The sequence below is a fragment of the Perca flavescens genome, chromosome 2 (genome assembly GCF_004354835.1).
Source record: "Perca flavescens isolate YP-PL-M2 chromosome 2, PFLA_1.0, whole genome shotgun sequence".
In the NCBI taxonomy this organism is placed as follows: Eukaryota; Metazoa; Chordata; class Actinopteri; order Perciformes; family Percidae; genus Perca; species Perca flavescens.
In genome coordinates this window covers 19,018,881-19,042,986 of record NC_041332.1, presented here as the reverse complement: position 1 = coordinate 19,042,986, position 24,106 = coordinate 19,018,881, and the positions used below count along the sequence as shown (strand labels likewise).

The following is a 24,106-nucleotide window of genomic DNA, read 5'->3' as shown; positions in this document are numbered from 1 at the left end:
TGTTTGTTCCAACACTTGTGCTTTCCACATTTACTTTTCTACATATTTTTTATATCCTTTTGTTTTTCCATATTTAATTAGTCCTGTTTTGTAGTTCTAGTGCACATTGAGGAAGCCCTCTCACTAAGGCCCCACTTCATCACACGATTCAGCCTCAGATTAATTTGACAAAGTGCTGCCGGGTAATTTAGTTGTTCTGAACTAATTGGCAGCGTAGTCGACACTTCATTTAAGACCATATATCAGCTTTCCCTCCCACGGAGGTACTTTAATTTGGCAACTGAAGAGAAAAAGGAAAGAAGATCACGAGGAGGACTAGGACTCCTTGTTTACCTGAGCTCTTAATGCCAATGTCATGATTTAAATAAGACGTACGTATTAGTGTCATGTGTAACTAGAGCTGCTGAGATTAAACAACAGCGAAAAATGTCCTCGAGTTAGACACCGAATGTCTCTCACACCTCCGTTAGAGCTGACCATGACCTCTGACCTCTCTGTGGAGGGAGGAAGCTGACAGGACAAATTTCTCTTTTTTACTTTCTAGATTTCTTGTACAGGAAAGACACACCTACATATGTATGTGTGTATGTGTGCTTTGCAGAGAGGCAGAACCACGCCCGAGAGCTGGTGAAGGAGACCGACCTGTCGCAGTGGGACGCTTTAGTCATCATGTCCGGAGATGGACTTCTGTTTGAGGTAAAGAGAGACACACAACATGTGTTCACTATATTCACATCCATACACACATTGTGTGGTTTTACATTAGTGAAGGACACTAAAAGTCTACAATACACACTTCTGTCATCATAATAAACCTGCTGTTGTGTATCAAAATGAACATTATCAATTATAAAATTCATCAGAGACAAATAGAGTGAATTTAGATGGGTTTCATCACTGACCCCAGCCTCTAATGTCCTGACTGAATTTAAGTCTTTGTAGTTGCTGTTATTAACATCACTGATTTATTTGATCACCATTGAGTCCATCTGAAATTCTCTAAAACGCTACAATATACTAAACTAAAGTCAAGCATTACATTACTTAAAACCCAGAAAAAGGACTACATATTAACAGGGCTGAAACAATTAGTTATTTAGTGAATGGAAAGAAAATGAATCAGCAACCGTTTTAATAATTGTTTTTTATTATAAAAACTTCAATAATTCTCTGGTTCAAGCAGCTTTTTAGCATTTTATAGCATTGTAAACTGAATATCTTTGTATTTTAGATTGCTAGTTGGACATAACAAGCAATCACTTTGGGCATTTTAAATTTGTGGCATGCAATTTTCGCAATCAAAATTGATTGAAAATGATTGGCAGATTAACAGTAATGAAAGTAATTGTTTTTGCAGCCTTACAAATATTTAATAGCCTTCTGTTAATGTGGTATTATCACTGCTAAAAGTTACAGACTGGTGGTTACAGTAGTACTAATGAGTGAAACCTCAAACAGGTTATTTTTATTCACCCAGTGTGAGTAACTTGATATACCTCTTATTATTAGGGCTGGTTAGAATTTTTTAATACTAGTTTAACTCAATACTAGTTTTAGAACTGAAACTTAACACATACAGTCTAAAAAAAATTATATATATATATATATATATATATATATATATATATATATATATATATATATATATATATTATTTGAAAATAAGTAGACAAGACTAGGAATCTGACACATTTCATTTCCGTCTATAGCATAAAGGCATAGAGGTTTGATACACAGCGCTGTACTATCACACAGCAAACCTGATCAAAACTGTATTTTCTGTCAGGTGATAAATGGTCTGCTGGAGAGACCAGACTGGGAGGAGGCCATCCAAACCCCGCTGGGTATTCTTCCTAGTGGATCAGGCAATGCCTTGGCTGCATCTATACATCACTACTCTGGGTGAGACGCACAAAGAATCCTGTGTGGACATGATATTGTTTCTCTCATGACTGCAAACACACACATCACTCTGGCTGGGTGAAGTGACTTAATTCATTTACTACGTGATTAATTTACTTTAGTAGAGCTTCAGCAATTAATCTATTGGTTGATCAACAGAATATTAATCAGCAACTATTTTGATAATCAAATAATCACATTAGTTAAATTTAAGTCCCTTTTCAAGCAAAATGCTGGTTCTCGCTTCCTAAATTTTGGGATTATTTTTGTCATGCATGATAGTAAAATCTGAAGTATTTTTGGTTGGTCGAGTGAAGCAAGACATTTTATAGACTGATAGACAGATTTTATAGAATGATTACTCAGTTAATCAAGAAAATTATTGGCAGATTAATCAATAACGAAAATAATAAGTAGTTGCAGCTTTTGACTGTAGATTAAAAGTGTTCAAGCTACATTCTAGCATTATTACTCTTTATCATGACTAACCTACAACTGAGAGATCGACACAAACCAGTCTTACCAGTTGGGTAACTTATTTGGGCCACATCATTCCAGGTGCAGTGCAGCTTAATTTGCATAAGCAAAGTACGTATATACTGCATGCAGGTAAATCCAGTTTAAACAAGACTATGCAATGGGGGAGCCAGTAGTTCTGATTGTGCCCAGTATCTCAACTGTATAGAAATATAATAACGGGTATTTTTTATGTAGTGTAAATGCTCCAGACACAACTGCTATGTGAAGATGTAATGATTAAAACAATTAGATTAGAATTGTTTTTTTTTAATACAGATAATAGATGTAGTATCCTTTTTAGACACACATAGGCCTGCCTTCTGGTGCTTTTCAGTGAAAAATGCACTTATGTCACCTATTAAATATTAATGACTCGCTCATTTGAGTGATTGTTTGGAGTTCATTCAGCCAGGACAAAGAACAGAAAGGAGTAATTGATTAACAGAAGGAAAGGAGGAAAGAATAATAAGGGCAACAGATCAGATTCGGAGGTGGAGGAACTTCTGCTGTGTCTAAAAATCACTCCCTTGTTCACTTATTCACTATGTAAAGGGATAATGTAGAGCGAGCGAGGTCATTATTGCGAATTAGAACCCTATAAATCAAAGTATTGGACATATTGAAATTTTGACTTAATGATGAGGCTAGAAGGAATGTCAGAGATCACCAAAGTCAGGAGTCATTAATTTTATACATGATAGAAAATTCCACCGAATATTTCCAAAACGGTCTAGACACCCCTGATAGATCAGCGGTTTGTGGTGCAGGAAATGTTCTGTGCAAAAACTGTGTCATGGAATATTCTATTATTTCACTACAAATTGACCTTTTTCTCTTAGTAGAGTGAAGGTAGTTTGTGTAGTGTCATGAAGATATTGCTTCTTGTGCTGCTGGCTATATACATTTCCCTGTGTTCTGTTGTTTGTGTTTTAAATACTCTGCCCTTTCTACTCTGAAGTCACCTGGTGTCACTATGGAAATTTTAAAACTTCATGAAGTGCTTTGAGGCACTTCTTTTTTAAGCAGCTCATACTCTTTGTAGGTCACATTAAGCTTTATCTTGCCCTTTTACTATTTTTTGTTGTTGTAATCTGTCATTTGGTATTTCAGTGTTTGTTTTGCTCCGTGTCCAGCAACCTTTATGTATTGTATTGTTTATTGTACTGCCTATTAATTAGATTCAACTTTATTGTCATTGCACAGGTAAGGACAACCAGTACAACAAAATGCAGTTTTACATCTAACCAGTAGTCCAATGATTAAAAGTGCTTTTCCTTTATAGCAGTGCTTAAAAAAAAACATAAAACAGAATGCAGTATGATCATGTTAGTGAATTATTAAAGTACATTAGCAAATAAAGTGCATAGAGTTCTGAGAAATCAGACAGTCCATAGTCCATATAATAGTATAGACAGAATGCAGTATGATCATATATAGTGCATTGTTGGGGTACATTAATAATAAAGTGCATAGTGATCAGAGGTAGTCAGACAGTCCATAGTTCATGTGCAAAAGGAGAGGGGGCGGAGCGGGATGGCACTTGTAAAAGGGTCTTGGTGTTGAGCAGCGTCATGGTGTTGTGAAAAAAGCTGTTTTTGTGCTGTAGTTTGGGACTTTTATTCTCAGTGAGATTCCTAGCTAAATAAAGGATACATTAAATAAAGTCACAATGAAATGAAATGAAACAAAACACCTAACACCAATGGTTCTGTCTTCACCAAAGAGCCACATTCATCCATCACTTCAACTGCATCTGCCAATCAGCTTCTCATCAAACAATGCTCTTCCAGCCAGAGTGGCAGCAACAATGAGAGGAAGGAACCAGACTCTGTATTGTTTACTCTCCTCTCCCGGGGCATCCAGAAAATTTCTCTCTCTCTCTCTCTCTCGCTGGTTGCTGCAGGCTGTCCTGTAGTGGCCCTGGCCAGAGTGTATTTGGTATTATTCCCAGCTGAATGTAGGGTTCACTGAGGCTACGTGGATCAAACGAGTGACAGCTAGAACGTATCTGTTATTATGCAATGCAGTGAACAGGTTTGCTGAGTGAGGGTTTAATGTGTTTCTGTACACAAACATAATGAGCACGAGCTGGAACATCATCTGAACCGCTGACTGAAGTGGCAGATGTGAAACTTTGATGTGAGTGAGAGTCTCCCTCCCCTGGTTGTTCACAGATACTGCATAAACAATGTAAAATCCATGGATTGGATCTGGAAATTAAATGAGCTTATTTAAAATTGTTACTTTATTAGGTCCACTTACAGTAGCTAAAACTAATACAACTACAGTCTAATACAACAGTAAATTCAACCTTCATGAATAATGTTCAGTTTTTTTTAAACAGTGTTAAAGTTCATCCAGTTGAAAAGTGGCCCCTGTGACTGATATATTGTTTAATATGACATTATTACAATTTTATAGTTGTAGCTGGTCGAGGAGGAGCCAGTGTTAACTACTTTATTTATAGATAGTTAGTTAAATGGGGTAGTAAACAGGACACAACAAAAGAAATAATTAGGCTACAATGATATACAATGAGGAACTAACTCTTGAAGGAACTCCTAGACATCTGGAACATATGACAAGGGGCCCCAAATAGACTCTGACTTCTTGTAAAAGGTTTCCACTGGTTTATTATTTAACAGTGTCCTGTATTTTATAAGCTTGCAATACATTTTAAGCCATGCTAACTGTCGGATGGATTGCCATAAAATTTGGTACCGACATCTATGTCCCCCAAAGGATGAATTGGGTTGATGTTTTGGTGATTCCAAAACTCATCTAGTGCCACCATCAGGTCAAAGTTTGCCTAATACTTCTGACTTTATGACTAAACATACAATGTTCCCATCAACCTCAGCTGTACTTGTACTTGCGTTGTGTGCTAATTAGCAAATGTTAGCATGCTAACAAACTAGAATAGATAGAGAACATGCTAACATCGACATATTAGCATTTTTATTGTGAGCATGTTAGCTGCTGATGTTAGCTTAAAGAGCTGATGGCATAGCTGTGTACTCTTATTTATGTAAATATTGTTATTTATTGACCTTTCTACCAGACAATGAGTAGAAATAACAGAGCCGTGGAAATTTTGATGTAAATCTAGATTTGGATAGTTGGACTGGTGAATAAATTCAGAATGATAAATATGGAGATATTTGCAGGGCCACTGCAAGTGAACTCCACTGAGACAACCAGTCATCGCTGTAATTGGCTGTGGGTGGTAACAGCAGGCGTGTGTGTGTGTGTGTGTGTGTGTGTGTGTGTGTGTGTGTGTGTGTGTGTGTGTGTGTGTGTGTGTGTGTGTGTGTGTGTGTGTGTGTGTGTGTGTGTGTGTGTGTGTGTGTGTGTGTGTGTGTTAGGGCTGTTACCATGACCTTCCACCCCTGTCTCCATTCTCCCAGATGGGGTTGTCTTTGTTGTCTGACTGGCCTGTCATGTCTGAAGGCCCATAAGCTGATTCTGTCCCTCCAGGATTTTTTCCTGAGCCTCCTGGTTTATTGATCCCCCCAACACTCCTCTTATAGCTTACTCCTCCAAACACAGCCTCGACCCAGTTTCTAACCCAAAAATATTAAGTGCGCCTTCCTGTTTATCTTATTTTTGAAGCTAGATTATTAACTGTGTCTCCTTCTAGAGGACTGCTCTAGGGCTGAACTGATTCGTCAATTTATTGTTTATTAACTCTGTAGAGTCCAGAGCTCCGCCACTGTAGCTCAGCAGGATGAAAATAAATGTCATGTTTTTAGATTAATAGCTTCATGAGTTTTTATCATACAAGCATGGCAAAAATATTGACAGAAACCTTATATGAATATTCAGTGAAAAGAGACATTACCCCTCCCACCACTAACTTTTGGTCATATAACAACATTTTCTTTAGATTGAAAATTAGTTGTATAAAACAATGGAGCAGATGAAAGTGTCTGTGCTTGTTACATACTAAGACTTCACTAAGACACACAATCACCTTAAAGGTGCTCTAAGCGATGTCACACATTTTTTAGGCTACAACACTTTTTGTCACATACAGCAAACATCTCACTATCCGCGAGCTGCCTGTCCCGTGAACACACTGTAACAAAACGCGGTCTCTGTATACAGGCCAGGCTCCATAAACGGCAACAAAAACTGCGCCAACCTGCACCACGAAACATAACAAACAGTCGTCCAGCCAATAACCAACAAGAAGGATTTGGGGGTGGGGTTGGGGGCTTAGTGTGCGGAAGGGAGGGGACGGGATGAGGAGGAGCGAGGGGCGAGCTAGCCTCTGTTTTGTTTGACAATACTTCGAACGTCAACAAGAAGTGACGTCACCCAACATCGCTTAGAGCACCTTTAAGTGACCAAAATAGTTCGTCACAATGGGTAAGGTAATGTTTTTTCACAAATTTCAGCACACTTCTAAAACTACTTTATACAACTTGTTTATTTAACAGTAATTTAAAAAGGAGTACAATCATGCAATAAATTCCACTTAGATAGTATTGTAGGTGAACTTGTGTTTTATAGAAAAAAGTCATAGTACTTCGAAAATACTGCTTAGATTTGTTCAAATTGACAACAATATCAGAGCATGCCAAAATTATCTGTGTCTGAAAACAACCTCAGACCCCAGAGGGTTAAAGAAAAATGCTTAAAATGTGAGAATTTGCAGCTTTTCTTGGTTTATATCATTGTAAATGAAACAGGTTTTTGACCGTTGATTGGACAAAATAGATTATGTAAATAATATATATATTTTCTGTCATTTTTTGTAACCGAAATATCAATCGATGATGTTAATAATCATGAGTTGAAGTCCTAGACTGGTGTCCATTTTGGATCTGGTGCAACTCTGCCCACTTAATGGCCTTTTGACCCTGTAATTAGAACTGCTGCTGCCTTAAACCTACATTGTGTAATTTCTTTTGTTGATTCTTAGCAAAAAACCCTTTGTTCTTTCACAAATATGTGCTCATTCATGTGTAATTACTTCCACCAACTAATCAAAGTATTCTCGTAAGCGTAGAATCTGACATTCAGAATCATTCAGAATACATACAAGTGAATCGCTCGACTGGCGGCAGCCATGTTGCGCTTCCATCTTTAAAATACATTAGCCAAAGAGGGACATAACTCCACCTTTCGCGCTTTTACACTCAGTGGCACCGTGACGAATGCCAGCCGGGAGATTACTCGCGACTGCCGGCAGATTTGAAAGCCTGTTGAAGATTCTTGAGAACATGTAACTCAGTCGCCAAGGAATCGAAAAAGAGAATTAAAATGACAATGCGACAGGCAAAGCAACAAGACCAAAGTTAATATGGGAGTGGCTAGAACCGCTGCGTGTAAGCGATTGAGATACTAAAAGCTAATTTCGGGTTCGGCCACCGTAGGAGTTAAAACGCGCTTGGAATGGGAAGGGCTATAAAGTAATATTCAGTTGGTTGTCATATACAGTTTCACCACTAGATGGGAGAAATTCTTACAAAATGTAGCTTTAAAGACAAGCTGTAAACACAACCTGTCTCCCGGTCAAGTACATTCCGTCGGAAATATTGACCTAAAGCAACCTGGGCCTGAAGTGGAAGTAGTTCTGTGGTAGTTGTTGGTGGATGGGTAAAACAAAGGACTTTCACCCAGGGGACCGGGGATCGTGTCACGTTTCCAAAACTCAACCGTCGCTTTCTTCTTTTACTAAACCCAACCCCGTTCTTCTTTTCCTAAACCCAAACCGCGTGTCATGTTTCCTAAACCCAACCGTAGCTTTCTTCTTTTACTAAACCCAACCCGTCCACTGTATACGGCGCTCAAAATGCGAACAGATATGCCACTTGGCTTTAGAAAGTGGCGTGTATGTTTACGTGATAACCCGCCAAGTGGTGTGTATGTTTACACATGCATAGCTCAAAATGCGTACAGATAACACGCATCTTGGCTTAAGAAAGCGGGCGTGTATGTTTACGCAAAGTCATATCACGTTGCTAAAACAATTGATTTCTTGATCAAACATGTTTTGAATGCCTGATAAGATGGCAATTTAAACTCCTTTCACATTTAATTCACATGAGCATATTTTCCAATCACTGTATTACAGATATCTCTTGAAGGCAGCATTAGATGATCTCTGTGGCTAGATGCTTCCAGCTCTGCCTGTTGTGACGAACTCTCTCCTATGTTCCTCCAGAGCCCCGCCGGTGTTCAGTGAGGAGCTCCTTGTCAGCTGTGGTTTCCTGCTCTGTCAAAGACTTGTGGCCCAAATGGACCTGGTCTCCATCCATGTGGCCTCCAGCCCTCGTCTTTTCTCCTTCCTCTCGCTGGCCTGGGGCTTTGTGGCCGACGTCGACATAGAGAGCGAGAAGTATCGTCATGTCGGTGCTGCCCGGTTCACTATTGGCACGCTGGTGAGGCTGGCTTCTCTCCACGTCTACAAGGGAAAGCTGGCTTACCTGCCCGCCACAGAGGACTACAGCAACGAGGAGGGTTTGGAAAATAACCAGACACTGCATTGTAACAATCAGGTTTCCTCCTTGGCTCCGGCCTCTCGACCATCCAGAGACTCTCCCTGCCAGAACACTTTTCACAACTCCTGCCACTCCAACAACTCCTTCAAAGCGCAGAGAACGGAGAGCACGCCTTCTCGAAGCGCCACCAAAGCCCTTGCAGGCCCGTCTGACTCCCTTCTGCTGCCTCTTGACCAGCCGCTGCCAAGCGACTGGGTGGTGGTGCAGGAGGAAGACTTTGTCCTCATGCTGGCCATGTACCAGTCCCACCTGGCGGAGGACCTGCTGGCAGCCCCAGGCGCCACCTTGGATGACGGCTTCATCCATCTTATCTATGTCAGAGCGGGGATATCACGCGCCGCGCTGCTGAAGCTGTTCCTAGCTATGGAGAAGGGTGCACATCTGGCTACTAACTGTCAGCATTTAGTGCACACTAAGGTGCGGGCGCTCAGGCTGGAGCCACATTCACCCAAAGGGATAATAACAGTAGATGGAGAAGTGGTGGAATATGGGCCGGTGCAAGCAGAGGTACACAGAGGCCTGGCGAGATTAATCACTGGATGAACAATCATCACCACCAGCTTTCATCTCTATTAAAAGCCCAATAAACACATTTTAGCATTTCAACTGAGTCCAGGTATACTGTTATCTGCAACCTCATAGCCTCTCATCGGTACGTAGAAAACACGTTTCAGTAGACGATTACGCATTATTACGATTCAGTGTTCAATATTAAATAAATAGGTAAGACATTATAAAATGAATACTCATATTAATTAATGCAGACAAGATACATCATATGTTTTTTAATTGTTCTTTCATCCTGCTTCTTTTCAAAATAAAAGCTTTAGGTTTTTTTATTTTATTTTCCACATTTTTATTTATTTTACAACACACATTTTTTTTGTACATCAAGACAAACAGGGCAGAGTAAGTTATCTGATTGGACAGCCAAAAACATAATTACGAGTCTTAAAACAAGATATTTTTTATGGTGTGCACAAAAAAAAATATCATCTTTCATGACTTCAGGGGCTCTGTACTTTTTACCAGCCTTATGAAAAAGTACTTTTTGAAAAACTGCTGGAATAAAGTAAACAATGAACGCAGTTGTTGTGAAAAGGAACAGGATCAAATTTAACAATAATGCGCTGAGGTTTAAAAAAGTATTGAATTGTTTCATTAATTTAATGCCTCTATTCATTTAATATTGAACACTTTGGGACTCCATAGCCACGGCTGAGTTTACTGTAGACACACGGTTCATGATAAAGTTTATCTCAACTTGTTTATCACTGCATGGAGAGGATTTCTTCTCTGTGCTGAAGCTGACCTAACAACCTGAAATACGGCATCTTCTGCAACCGCAAATGTTGGATTTATGCCTTCATGGCTCCTCTGCAGTATGTTGTAACTGTCCCTGTGGGGGATTTATTAATGATCAACACCTAGGTGTCTTTGCCACTGAGCTTAAAGTCCCATAGAGGAAATGATGACTGAGGCTTCGGCCTTTATTGGCAGTAAAGTCAGATTTTTAAATTTGTTCTTAATTGTGATGCAAATCTCTTCCAAAGTATGTTTCATTCATTTTACAAAAATCGGATGCAGACACAAAGAAATCAGTTCTTTGACTGAGTCCAAGTGAAGTGAACTCTGAGTAGCCTTAAACAAGGGTTTTAGGGGGTTTAAGCTGGTTAAAACAAAACATTGGTAAGAGTAGGGAGGACATGGAGAAGGAACGGAAGAGGAGGAGAGGGGAGGGGGGGGGATATCGACTTGTTAAATGCTGCATGAGGTAGGCGGCATTGTGTTCCTGACACGGCGCCCTTATTCTTCCTCCCCACCACAACAAATCATTTGGGAGCATTAGCAAACTGTCCTGTGGTGAGAAAGCAAGGACGTGTTTCAGTTCATTTAGCCTCAAGGCGAACACACACAAAATTAATTAATTCTAAAGAGATATTCTTTTACATGTTTTTGCACAATGTAAGTTTGTTACAAGGCCGTTTTGAAGCCTTCATGGGACATCAATGTCGATTTTCTGTCATTAAGTTGGTTTAAATTACGTTTACTCATGAAGGACTCTGCAACAAAAATTCAGCTACGAGCACATATGATGGAACTTAAAGACACGCTTGTAACGCTTTTTTTGTTGTCGTTTTAGGGAACAATTGTGGTCTGTAGCACCAAAACCTGAGGTCACGTTATTGACTGTTAAAAGTGGGTGTACTGTACATCCAACACAATGTTTCCCAACCTTTTTGGCTCATGTCCCCTTAAAATGAAGTTACTATGTCTACTTGTAAGTTCAACCAAAGAAAATTGGGGCCTTAATATGCAAAGATGATGTGTTATCTAGTAATTAATGAGACAAAAAAGTTGAATATTTTGTGCAGCAGAAATATATTTTTTCTGTTTACTCGTGACCCCTCAGATTTATTTTTGGTTGAGAATCACAGCTCTAATATATAAATAACAATAATCTTTTCTACACCACGGAGTGCTACTGACCCAGACCACTTTCATACATTTTATTTTTTATGCAAAGTCAGGTTTCTTGTGAGTGATGCAGTGGTCCTTTTAACTGTTTGATGTGCCTTGATTGTGCTGCCTCCTGGTGGTTTGAACACAGTGGTGCATGCACTGATTTCTTTGTTTTCTCATCTTTACATTTTTTTAAATTTTGTTATGCCCAGATGAACGGACACATTGGATGAACTGACGAAAATGTGTTCTTATGTCTGAAAAACAAGTGTAATTCTGGCACCGTCCTATTTTGACTTTAGAAACTGTTGATGCTGTTGCCATGGTGCCACCTCTTCATCAATTACTACTGGGGAGATCTTAAAATCTTCAGCTTTTCATTAAGGAAAAGAAATTGGAGCAACAGCCTTCATCCTGAATTCAATTTTTCTCTGTAGGTCAGTGTAATTGAAAATCCAAATGAGTCAGACAGACAAAAGTCTCAGAATGATGAAGAACCTAATGTTCATTCTGTAAGCAACCTAAACTGTTGATTTGCTGTTTACGTCTTCTCTTCACCTGCTGCTTCTCAACGCTCGTTGTCTGTGTGTTTAAATGTTTATGGTGAAGGGTTGATTTTATTACTAAAGATTGATTCTTTAGTCACAGAGAGATCTATTTTTTCCATTTGACAAATGTCTGTAATTTTTCTATTATCTAATAAAACATTCTACCGTAGTGGTTTTTAAAGGTAAAATAAAATAAATGATGACAAAAACAACCCATCTGTGATTTGATTTGTGAAACACTGGCTTCATCTGGTTTTGGGACAATAAGGTAAAATATTTCTTTGCTGATGGCAGTTGGCAAAACAGTTATTGGCCACATCAGCTTATGATCATTTTGGTCTAAAAGCCACAATTAACTCCCTGAACTTGACACAGGAATAAACATCCTCACTGAATTCAGAAGTCCGAAAAAATAAAGAAAATGGGAGTTGAGAAAGGTGCACAAAGTTAGTAGCATGCTATATGTAAGCCAGGTGCAGGTTAACAATTCTAATATTTTCATTTCATGTAAAATTTCTGTCTAAAACACGGATACCTATGTTAGATATTTTGTTGAGTTGTGTACTTAAACTATCCCAAATGTTTCCAACAATGTTCAAACTCAAAGAAATCTGTATTTTAATTTAACGACAAGGGATGTTTCATTTGGTACTTGTCAGTGGCGTCATATAACCTTTGACCCCTCTAGTTACTCTAACTTCCATCAAAACACGAGAAACACCACATGATATGTTCATGAGTAATTGTAAATCATATTTTTTTTCTGCCACACAGCATAATTGCAGCACTTTGCAACACGGTACTACAGCAGAGAACTAATTTATTGATAAGATATTTTAATATTGATTGATGCTTTTCTGCTGTCAAACATTAAAACTGCTTCACTAATTGTGTGAATTCTGATTCAGCAACTTTCTTTGGTTGCCTCTATAACTCTTTTTATTTGAATTTCACAATAAATGACATACAGCGGTGGCCATGGTGAACGAAGCATAATTCAGACAATATGTCAATTCCCCTCAAGTCCTTTACCCACCCGCAAACCAACCCAGATCAGGTCCAAACCAGACGTGGACAAACAACACAGACCCATGCACACAGACAAATAAACACCAGCAAGGACATACAAAATCCAATAGATAAAAATAAAAAAATAAACAAATAAGTACATAAACAAATTAAAAAAGAAATACAGGAAGAGAGAAAAGAGAACAAAAACAGCTGACGTCGAGCAGTCTAGAAGGAACTCAGTCCTCCAAGTCAGGAGATAAGCTGAGGGCAGAGGTGGAAAAAAGTACTAAAATATTGTAATCAAGTAAAAGTACCAATACTTTGATTAAATATTACTCAAGTACAAGTAAAAATACCTATCTGAAAAATTACTCAAGTAAAAGTAATAAGTAGTTCATTTAAAATGTACTTTAAGTGTGTGTGGATGTGTGGGTGTGTGTGTGTGTGTGTGTGTGTGTGTGGGTGGGAGATCTGGGTGGGTTGGTGGGTGTGATTCAGGTGGATGTGATCTGGTTGGGTGGGGGTGGGTTGATAAAATCAATAAGAATTGAGGGAAGTATACTATATAAAAAAATAGAAATGAAATTTTGACGAAACTGTTTTGATGACATTTTGAAATCTGTCTTTTATTGATTTATTTTTTTTATTGTTTCGCCTTGTTTGATGTATTTCCTTGAACCGGATTATGGTGACCCACAGAAATTAATAAAAATAAATAAAAAAAAAATGTACTTTAAGTAAAAGTTACTTAGTTACATATTTTCACATGTAGTGAAAATAGGACAGGGGTCATAAATGCAAAACTATTTTGTTTTTAATTAAAGAAAAATCTATACAAAGGTATAAACATCTATACAAATTTATACACATGTAATAACAATATAACACGTCACTTTAAGACCCTTAGAATGGTATAATGTGCAATTTCAGTTCGGACCATCCCATAAAATGTTTTCAAACAATCAATTGAAAGTGAAAGTACCATACATTGTTAGTTCTGAGGGCCATGCTTCTTTTCTTCACAAACAAACAACAGTTATAATGCAAATCAAGGCCAAATCACGTGTTTTGACTGGAGGGTCGGACCAATAGGCCAAACTTAATTCTGCTCAATATTAATTTTATGTCAGGTGACACATTCTCAAACGTCTCTTCTTTTCTCTGGGCATATTAGCGCAGCAGAGTTCACAAAACACTCTTTAATAAACTCCCCTTCAAAAAATGGCTTACTGTTTTGGCGATTTTGTGGCCTAGTTTGTCACAAAGCTGGTCTTGACTGCTGCATCCCTGGATGCCTTGTTGCTTTTGCAGCGTAACTAGCAAAGCTTCAGATGTCGGTGCGCACTCTGCATCAGTAAAGTCCTTTTTGAGGGATAACAGTAAATAACAGCTCATTTACGTCCATGCTAACGTCACCCACTCAGTTCCAGGTCCGACCGTTCTCTTTCTGCCGTTATCTAATTGTAGGGTATTTGATGATATCCTGTATTCCATGTAGTCGGGCCATCTCCTACTCCTGCGCTCCGTAGCGGACAATGTGACGGCGAGACAGCGCCGATTAAATATTAAGAACAAATTTTTATTTAAGATTTCAGTTTATGGAACAGTTATCACTGAGTACAAGCGCAAATAACACTGCTGGATTGAATCTTCATGGTAACGTGGATGATATGGAGTGAAAAAATGTGCGAGGCATCAATATTTTTATTTTTTCTACTCTTATAGTTATTCCCATTTATTTTTTGCAGTCTGACTTCAGTTCACCACCTCACCATCTGCGTCGCCAATTCCTATTTTGTCTCCATAATGTGCGTACGCATGGGTCAGAGTTTGCGTGGAGGACCGCACATTCTCCCGTCAAGTTTGTTTTTTATAAATCACAACCTTTGCGTGGGATGTGGCGTACGTACGTTTTCAGCCCCGTTTTGTGCGTACGCCACGTTTATAAATGAGACCCCAGGAACCTAATCGCCAGAATCGTATCTGGAAAAATATTGAAAAAATACAGGTTCCAGAAAATCATTCATGACACACTGGGTGTCTCAGCCAAACGATTCTGCAAGAATGTGAACACAAATGGGGACAAAATAGCCTGTTTTGCCAGGAAGAAATACATATCCACACACTCAAAACTGCAAGACCAGGTTGTTGCCTTTTACACCAGGGATGACGTAAGTTGTTTAACAGCAGGTAAAAAGCAGACCGTAACAAAGGGAAAAGTAAAAAAGCAGAAGCGGTTAATGACTGACACCATGAAAAACCTCCACAGGAAATTCCTGCTGGAAAACGTCTCTAGCAAACTTTCCTATACACTCTTCTGCCGAATGCGCCCATACTGGGTAGTCCATCCAACCATTGCAGACAGAGATACGTGTCTATGTAAGGGGCATGAAAACTTGGAATTTATCGTGGAGAAACTTCATGGACTTAAACTTCTGGAGAGAACAGAGTTAGAATCTCTTGCTGAGGAAACTTGCTGTAATCCAACATTTAAGCCATGCATGTATGCGGAATGCAAGAACTGCAAACTACAAGACCTCAAGATTCAGTCTGGCTATGATGGTCAAACCCAAGTTTCTTGTGTGCAGTGGACAACTGAAACCGTCCTCAGAGAGAAGAAAAGTGGTGACAGCAAAGAAAAGTTGCCTGTAAATATCACCGTGAAGAGGGAAATGGAGAGTTCTTTGGAGGACTTGATTGAGACTTTCCAAAAACCACTCAAAAAAGTTCAAAAGGCACTTGTTCAACATCAAGACCCAGTTTAACTACTACAGCGAATTGAAAAAGAACATGAAGAGTAATGAATGCCTCATACACATTGATTTCTTTGAAAACTACTCTTGCAAGTTTCACAAAGAGATTCAAGCTGTCCATTTTGCCTCTTCTCATCAACAAGCAACTCTTAATACAGGGGTCCTCTTCATTGGTGGTGAGGAAGACCATTTGTGCTTCACAACAATTTCGCCATGCAAAGAAAAGGGTCCACCTGCCATATGGGCACACCTCTCCCCAGTACTTAACCATCTCAAGGAAACATGCCCAACAGTGTCAATTATCCACTTTTTCAGTGATGGTCCCTGCTCACAATACAGGCAGAACAACTATTGACAACTGAATTGTACAACCAGGGCTTCACTGCGGGCACTTGGAACTTTTTTAGGAGGCCTTCTGAAGAGAACAGCTGACAGATTGGTGAGCCAAGGTGAAGACATTTCCACTGCTAAACATCTTTTCAATGCATTGGTAAACACCAATACAGCTGTCAAGATCTTCTACATTGAAGAGGCTACAGTGGAAAAGGCCATACAGCAGATGCCACAACAACTCCCCGCTGTACCATGCACTATGCGGATTCACCAGGTCATCACGCAAGCACCAGGGAAACTGACATACCGTGATGTGAGCTGCCTGTGTTCAACAAGGCAGATTCTGCAATGTCAGTGTTACCAAGCTCAGGCCTTCGACTTCAAAGTCAACTCTGCTGTTCCTTCATTGCATCAAGAACAACCAGACCTTGAAGTACAGTGGGATAGAGATGACATTGTTGGTCAGTGGTGTGTCATCAGATATGACGATGAGGTTTACCCTGGAACCATTGTTGAAGTGAGTGAGACACATGTTCATGTTAAGTGTATGCACAGAGTGGGACACAATCGTTACTACTGGCCAATGTGAGAGGATGCGCTCTGGTATCCATTTGAGGATGTGCTCAGGTTGATTCCTGCCCCACAGCACGTGACAGCACGTCATGTTGAAATAAAAAGAAATGTGCGGGAAGATATTGCCAAATCATATCTTCATGGCTAAGGACGTGCGCACACACACACACACACACACGCTAACAAACACGTGGCACAAGCACACGGTCAAGCACACACACATATAGACACCAGACGTGTATAGTCCAGTTGCCAGAAAGTAAAAATCTTGCCATGTTTTTGGATCTGCCTCTACATCTAGAACAGGTGTTTTCACTAACGAGCTCATCTACCTGGTAGAGGAGCTGGTTTAGTGATGGTTGGGACAGCTGCTGGACAGGATTTCTACTTTCTGGCACCTGGACTATACACACACGCACAGATAAACAAAGTCATTGAAAAACAAACCATAATTGGCCATGTTCTTGGGTTAGAAAATGGGGAGTGTGTTCTGTGTGCCGGTTTCATGGGTGCCTGGAAGTTGGAGGGTATGCCAATGTTTTACTTGGGTTCTGACATATAAATGTTTTTGAGATACAACTGTTTGCACTATTAAAATTTTGATCCAAGGCAGCACACTTATTCTGTTAACCAACAGAATAAAACACTATTTGGTTATTGTTACTTATTGCAGTGCACTATTATTTTTTTGTTCAATACAATGCACTACTGTATTTCATTCCACAAACAAGATTTTCAAAATGTTTACATGGTGGAATTTTTGTGTAAGTGCTGTTTTTGATACTTTTGTTGTTGTTGTTTTCTATGTTAGGATCTCTTGCTTATGATATATGTGCTTGTTAATAAAGTTGTGATTGATCCTTGTAAACTGATGTGCGTCTGTATTTCTCCTTTATGTCATGAAATATTCAACAGGTCTTGATTAAATGCAATAAAAGATTAGCTAACATATAATAATTGATATAGTTTAGGATTGTTTTTGTTAAATACATCATCCTACTTTGTCATGTCCAGTCAACTATGTTACTTTTGTCAACTATGATACTGGGCTGTCAATTAAGTTACCATTATGTTTTTTTTAAAAATATATGTATTTCAATGGTTCCCTAATCTCCAAGTAAATATTTAGAAACTGAGTAGCTGTCAAATATATACCTCAGCATAATTTCATCAAGAAAATTATCATGAATCAAGCAGTTTGGAAACAAAATATACAGACCGGTTACTTCAGTACTTGAAATTTGGGGTTTCACTTGAACAAAATGTGTATTTTCTTAATTAATTGAGTATTTTAATTGAAAAGGTAGGTAAATAGACACATATTCTTCCAAGAGTAATGCTTTTTTTAAATGTCTGCCATTTACTTAGTTAAAACTTATAGGTTTTGTCCGTTACATAGTTGACCAAGTAATGAGTAAACTTCTTGTTTTTAAAACTATATATAAATATCTGAAATCAATGAGCTTGGCAATGAGTAAAAACAAAATATTTCAGGGATGATTTATCAGGGAAGATAATCATTTTTTTCCAGAAATATTCAAACTCAAAATCTCCCACAATTATATATTGAGATAATAAGTAGTGGTACTGTCTGTATTAATATAATAATGCAAGAGTTAATGTAACATATTAAGCCTTCATTAAAGTTAGTAGAGCAATTTCAAAATAAATTGATAGCATAAGAAGCATTAATGCATATACTCTTTCCTTTGATAGTTTCCTTTTATGTGCATCCTGTCCCAGAAATGCTTGTTACTAACCTAGCTCTGGGGAGTTAAGTCCCCGGAGTCCTTATGTTTCTTCTTCGCCCAGAACATCGCCTCGGATTAGGGTGACACCAAGATCTGGGTCTTGGGTGCAGCTGTCGCTGTGGACCGGCTACACCCTGCTACGCTCTGCGATTCCCTGCAATGTCCGGTTACGTCCTGCTGCGTCCTGCCGCGTCCACCCACGCTCTGCGGTCTCACGTTACATCCTGTAACACCCTGCTGTGCCCGGCTATGACATGAACTACTACGACTATACCATTGTAGTCACTGTTCCATTATCTCTATTGTGACTATTACGCCACTGTTCATCATAACCCCAACCAGCACCGTCAGACACCGCTTACCAAGAGTCTGGGTCTGCCGAGGTTTCTTCCTAAAAGGGAGTTTCTCCTCGCCACTGTCGCAATAGCCACTGCTAATGCTTGCTCTTGGGGGAATTATTGGAATTGTTGGGGCTTTGTAAATTATAGAGTGTGGTCTAGACCTACTCTATCTGTAAAGTGTCTCGAGATGACGGTTATGATTTGATAGTATAAATAAAACTGAAAATTCTCTAGGATATTTTGATTCAGAATAAACTGTGTAGCTGCACACGAACCAATTGTCAATTGTTATCAATTCATTGTTGGTTTTGGTGTTCTCGTGGGATTTGGTAATATTAAGAAAATAGCACCAGGTTTATCTGCAGTCAGCTAACAGGTATCCAAATAAGTATAAGCCACAATGTTACGATTTCACTGCTTGCAAAGTTTAATACATCACTATACAGTTGTCTTAACGCAACAAAGTAAGCCATTAAAAAATGAAATCTTAAGTACAATACACACTCAGCATTTTGTACATATATGCCCCAAGCATCCATGTGACATGTCAGGTTTGTGTTAAATATATACTGTATGTATTTATATATTTCAATATAGTCATGACATCTGTACAGAGGGAATCAGGCTACAAATCATTACTTTATTAGTTATTTTTTTTAATATATCAACAACAGGCCACTGTGAAAATGTAGACATCGTACAGTCAAGTCTTGTGTGTAGCCCGTTCAAAAGGCTTAAAGCAACAGGTTACATGCTTTGGCTGTAAAACAAACGCCTCGCAGTAATTATAATAGTAGTAATAATAATAATAATAATAATAATAATAATGGTTTAAATTTGAATAATATACACACAGAAAATTGCACATCATGTGCTTGGTATCCTGCCAGATTTTTTGCTTTGAGATCTAGCGAGATATAGCTTCACATTTTCCGTTTCTGCGACTGAAGACAAATGAGAGAGGGTGAAAGACGAAGCAGTAAGGTTACCTCTCAACTCGGGAACCGTGGTCCATACACTTTGTCTTCAGACTGAGTTCTGACACACTTCTACAAGAATTGTGAAGGTGACATTTTACAAACAGCAGCAAGTGGTGGGACAAACAGAGACAAGAAAGCAAACAAGGCTACGTGCTACAGATACAGCAGCCAGTGAAGAAGACAACACATCCTTCTCTGTAGCATTAAAGGCAAAATAATGATGGCAAGGTCTAATCCAAGGAAGAGGACAAAATGTCATGGATGCCTGATTGCCACATCTGGTACAGAGTGCCAGTTTTAAGAGTTGCATGGGAAAAAAATGGAAGACAAAGCAAAACAAAATACCCTCATTCAAGACTTTTATTGTCTTAAGTCTCTTTAAAACAGCAGCTCTTGGCTCATGGTTTTTTTATCCTCTCCCATCACTCATAGTTTCACAATGGCACAATGTGCTCTCTCATTCAGAAACACTCTTCAGCATCAAGGTTCTTTGTTCAAGTAAATTACCAGCCAGCCAGTGCTCTCCCTTATAATCATAATAGTTATTACAATGAGAATCATAATATCTTGAACAAAATAGGAGCATTATGTTAAAGGTGGAATGCAGCTATTTAAAAAAAAAAAAAAAATGTAAACAACGCCTGCTTGGATTTCCCCAGGAAGCACAATTGGACCCAAAGGGGAGTTTGACTTTCTTTCACAGTTAAACGCAGCGTAAGAGTTTCAAGATAACTTTGTAAATACAACCTTGAATCCTTTCATTTAGATTAAATATATGCCATGTAAAGAAAGAAAAGAAGATCAGAGACAAGTTATACCACCTTAAGCTTTGTCTGAGTGCTGCAGTTTGTGTAATTTTCTCTCGCCAGTTGGGTCAGCAGTCACCTTCATGGGATAAGACGTTCAAGTCAGGTAAAACACTAAATAATAGAAAATAATAATCAAGCAAAAATTATTATAATATCAGCAAACCTTCAGCATCACACTGATTGTAGTTGGTATTCTGCTAACAAACTGCACATGCAATTTGGAGAGGAAAAATCTGAATATGCAGATGGCCACAGTGTGAGAGATTCATGTTTAAGAAACAACTGATCAGAGATCTGCACGATTAAAAGAGGAAAACACCGGAACAGGGCTTTAGTGGTTCCAGTGTGTCTCGGCATGTATAGGTTAATGTCTAAAGCATGACGCAAGCAGCTCTGTACACAATGATCTGAGATTATAAAGAACAATTCAAGTAAGGCAACATGTTGACATGAGATGACGGAATGGATGCTGTAATGTTTTTTTTCTTCTTCTATTTATTCTTTAAATTGTGTCAGTTGCATGTAATGTGGGTTCACCTCAGTCACAGAAAAGTGGAGCATTGTGGGTAAAGCTCCGCTCTGAAACCTTCACCTCAGCCTCTGTGAGTAAAACGACTTAAAATGCATCAAAACACCAAAGCACAAGTTCCATTTTGGTGATCGAACAACTTTGCTAAATTCTACAGAAAATGAATGGAACTTTTTGTTATGTAGAGGCGGCAGCTGTGGGCTTTGACTAGAGCACACACACCTTCATATGAAGCCACCTAACTGTCATCCTGTGCCTGGCAGGCTTCTCTACACACCAAACAGCTACAGCAGTCTGACCTCTAGAGGTGATTCGTATGTAAACTTGTCACACGGTGTTCGCTGCGTGGTTCAGTGCGAGTGATTGGCGAAGGAAAATACCAGCAAGTACAGTATAGAAGTGGTGAAGCTGTTGTGGTTGGCAGTTTAACTGACATTCAGTACGTTCTACTTGAATATTTTGTGTGTGAAAAGAGAGAATTTGGCAGAAAGCATACAACCAGTGATTTCTATTTAAAAAGAATACTCCTGATCAGTGTATTTATACGGCGTCACCTCTCCCAGACCAGATTGTCCATTCTTTTGTGGTAGTGCAGGATGGTGCAGCGATTATATCAGTTGTGCTACAGATAGCCGCAGTACACCCAACAGCCAGGTGAGCTGGGCTTTGCCGTTTTTCAGCCATAGTTGACCTCGTCCAAAATGCAGCGACGATCACAAGTCTGCTTTACATTTTTCAGACTTGTTTATCCAGCAAATCCTCACACATATGGTGGATGCTGCCGGAGGCTAGGTGGATGAGGAGGGTGGAAGAGGGTTCATGGCACTGATTTTCCTTCTCATTCATCCTTTTTGCATCCACACCACCTCCACTGAAGTCAAAGTCCTGCTGAAACCAGAAGAGAAATGGCCTCCAGTAAAAGCTCCGTGTTTACCTGCGTACGTGAACAGATGAGGGTTCCTGTGTGACGGGGAAGCTCCCATAGGTTTGTGCAAATGGATGAGCGCATGTGAGGTCCACCCCTCTTTATTCATCACACTCATCTGCAGAGACACTGAAGGAGAACAAAGACATTATCAAGTCGCATCCAACCTGAACCTGCTCACTCTCCTGATCAAGGGTGCCGTTCTCCTGCAGCCGTGGTTTGATCCAGAGGGATTATGGGAGGAAAAAAAAAAAAAAAAGGCAAAACATTGTGGAGTTTGGGGCAACAGTACAGACTACGAAATGAAGGACAAAGGTGTGGGTAGTGCTGGGGGCACAGTGCAGCTCTGGACAGGGGTACAGAAGATTGAAAATTGGAAGACCCCCCAGACAAGTAATGGATCCTCCTCTACAGCTTGAGGCGGATGAAAAGGTAGAAGAGAAGGAGGAAAAGAGCAGGGAACAGTGCAGAGGAGTGTTGGGGAACGGCGAGGAGGCACTTACTTGTCCTCTGTGTGGTCAGGGATGGCAGCAGCGGCCAGTGCAGCACGGTACTGCCGCAGGACCCCTCGAACACTCTTCACAAACCCCTTGGAGAGCGGGAAGAGTGGAAAGCCAATGTCCGGGTAGCCACTGCCCTCTGGCAGGAAACTCCGGTAGCTCTTTCTCCGTTTCTTTGGTCGCACCACCGGCTGGCTTCCCGTGGAGCCCACCCCTCCTCCGCTAACCGTGACTGAACCGGATTCTGACGTCACGCCGCGGACTACAGAGCCAGTGACCATGGAGCCACTCAGAGAGGTGCTCCCCTGGGTGCTGTCGCAGTCTGAGTTCTGGCTCAGCTCCTGCTGAGAGGCCACTGTAGTGGAGGGACTCAGCCCTGAATCCTCCAGCTCCTCCTCCATAATACTGGTAACTCCTGTGACCCCCTCCTCCCCACGCTTGCTGGGGCTGCTGTGAGCCACCGTCACGGGCCCGTGCTCGTCCAGAGGCTCCACAGATGAAGCTCTGTCTTTGGAGTGTTGAGCCCTGGAGGACATGTGTGCTGCCTGCCCCCTCTCAGCACCGTCGTTCAGCTCGAGCCACGCATCCAGACGGTGGACGAGACGCCAGCCGTTAGAAACAAAGTGCTCCTGGATCTCCTGTTTGAAAACCTCCACCGGATTCTGAAGGAGCTGCGTCATAGACTGGACCATCTTGATCAGGGCCATCTCGTTGTAGCAGCGGCTGTTCTCATATCCCTCCTGTAGGCCTCGGTCACTGTCAAAGCCAGCCTCGTTATAGTAAGGCTCATTGACGAGGATAAGGCCTGCACAAAGAGACACATGTTTATGTGCAAAATGTGAGTTTAAGTAATAAAACAAAAGGCGGGCAAACATTACCAGTAGGTTCAGAGTGGCTATTTCACTGTGTGGTGAGAATACAGTATACTTGTGGGGTCTGCACAGCCTTGTGGGGACCAAAATGTTGGACCCCACAAGGTTAAAGGGCTGTTTGATGGTTAAGACCTGGTTTTAGGATTAGGGTTAGAAATAGGTTATGGTTAGGGTGAGGGTTAAGGTTAGGCATTTAGTTGTGATGGTTAAGGTTAGGGGAAGGGGCTAGGGAATGCATTATGTCAATGATGGGTCCCCACAAAGATAGTAAAACAAGTTTGTGTGTGTGTGTGTGTGTGTGTGTGTGTGTGTGTGTGTGTGTGTGTGTGTGTGTGTGTGTGTGTGTGTGTGTGTGTGTGTGTGTGTGTGTGTGTGTGTGTGTGTGCTCTCTAACCTTGTATGGAGATGAGGACTTGCAGCAGACTGGACTTGCTGGTCCACCTCTCTGTGCCCTGTGGATCACATCACCATAAAAGAAAACAACAAATCAGTAACAATTTCTGAGAAATGCACAGATATATACAGTTATATTTGATTTCAAATTAATCAATTAGTCGTTTTTTTTTTTTTTTTTTTTACAAAATATACATCACAAGAGTTTCCAAATATCTTGTTTTGTTTAACTCTGACCCAAAGATATTCAGTTTACGATTATATAAAAGTGACAATTGACCTGTCGATTAACTGTTGAATTTTTTGTGTGTAGTACCCTACCAGTTACTTTCAGTTACCTTCATTGCAATTTTTACACAAAGCTGTCCAAAAAAATCAAGGAGTTATGCATCCAA

General features: G+C 39.9%; 2 protein-coding genes across 3 annotated transcripts in view; one reads left to right on the top strand and one right to left on the bottom strand.

The window, feature by feature from the left end:
* LOC114563520 (sphingosine kinase 1) overlaps window positions 1–9,693 on the top strand; it is a 36,192-nt gene extending 26,499 nt beyond the window's left edge. Inside the window, exons 3-5 of the mRNA XM_028590305.1 lie at window positions 602–696; window positions 1,787–1,902; window positions 8,594–9,693. Of these exons, the coding sequence (XP_028446106.1) occupies window positions 602–696; window positions 1,787–1,902; window positions 8,594–9,473 (1,091 nt within the window). The 3' untranslated portion in view covers window positions 9,474–9,693. The remainder of the gene's footprint in view (window positions 1–601; window positions 697–1,786; window positions 1,903–8,593) is intronic.
* Window positions 9,694–19,123: 9,430 nt separating this feature from the next.
* ube2o (ubiquitin-conjugating enzyme E2O) overlaps window positions 19,124–24,106 on the bottom strand; it is a 31,552-nt gene continuing 26,569 nt past the window's right edge. The window contains exons 21-23 of one of the 2 annotated variants that reach the window (XM_028597036.1): window positions 23,713–23,770; window positions 22,450–23,251; window positions 19,124–22,075 (exon numbers count right to left, since the gene is read on the bottom strand). In XM_028597036.1, the coding sequence (XP_028452837.1) occupies window positions 22,048–22,075; window positions 22,450–23,251; window positions 23,713–23,770 (888 nt within the window). In that variant the 3' untranslated portion in view covers window positions 19,124–22,047. Of the gene's footprint in view, window positions 23,252–23,712; window positions 23,771–24,106 lie in introns of both variants that reach the window. The other variant, XM_028597043.1, reaches the window with a different exon arrangement.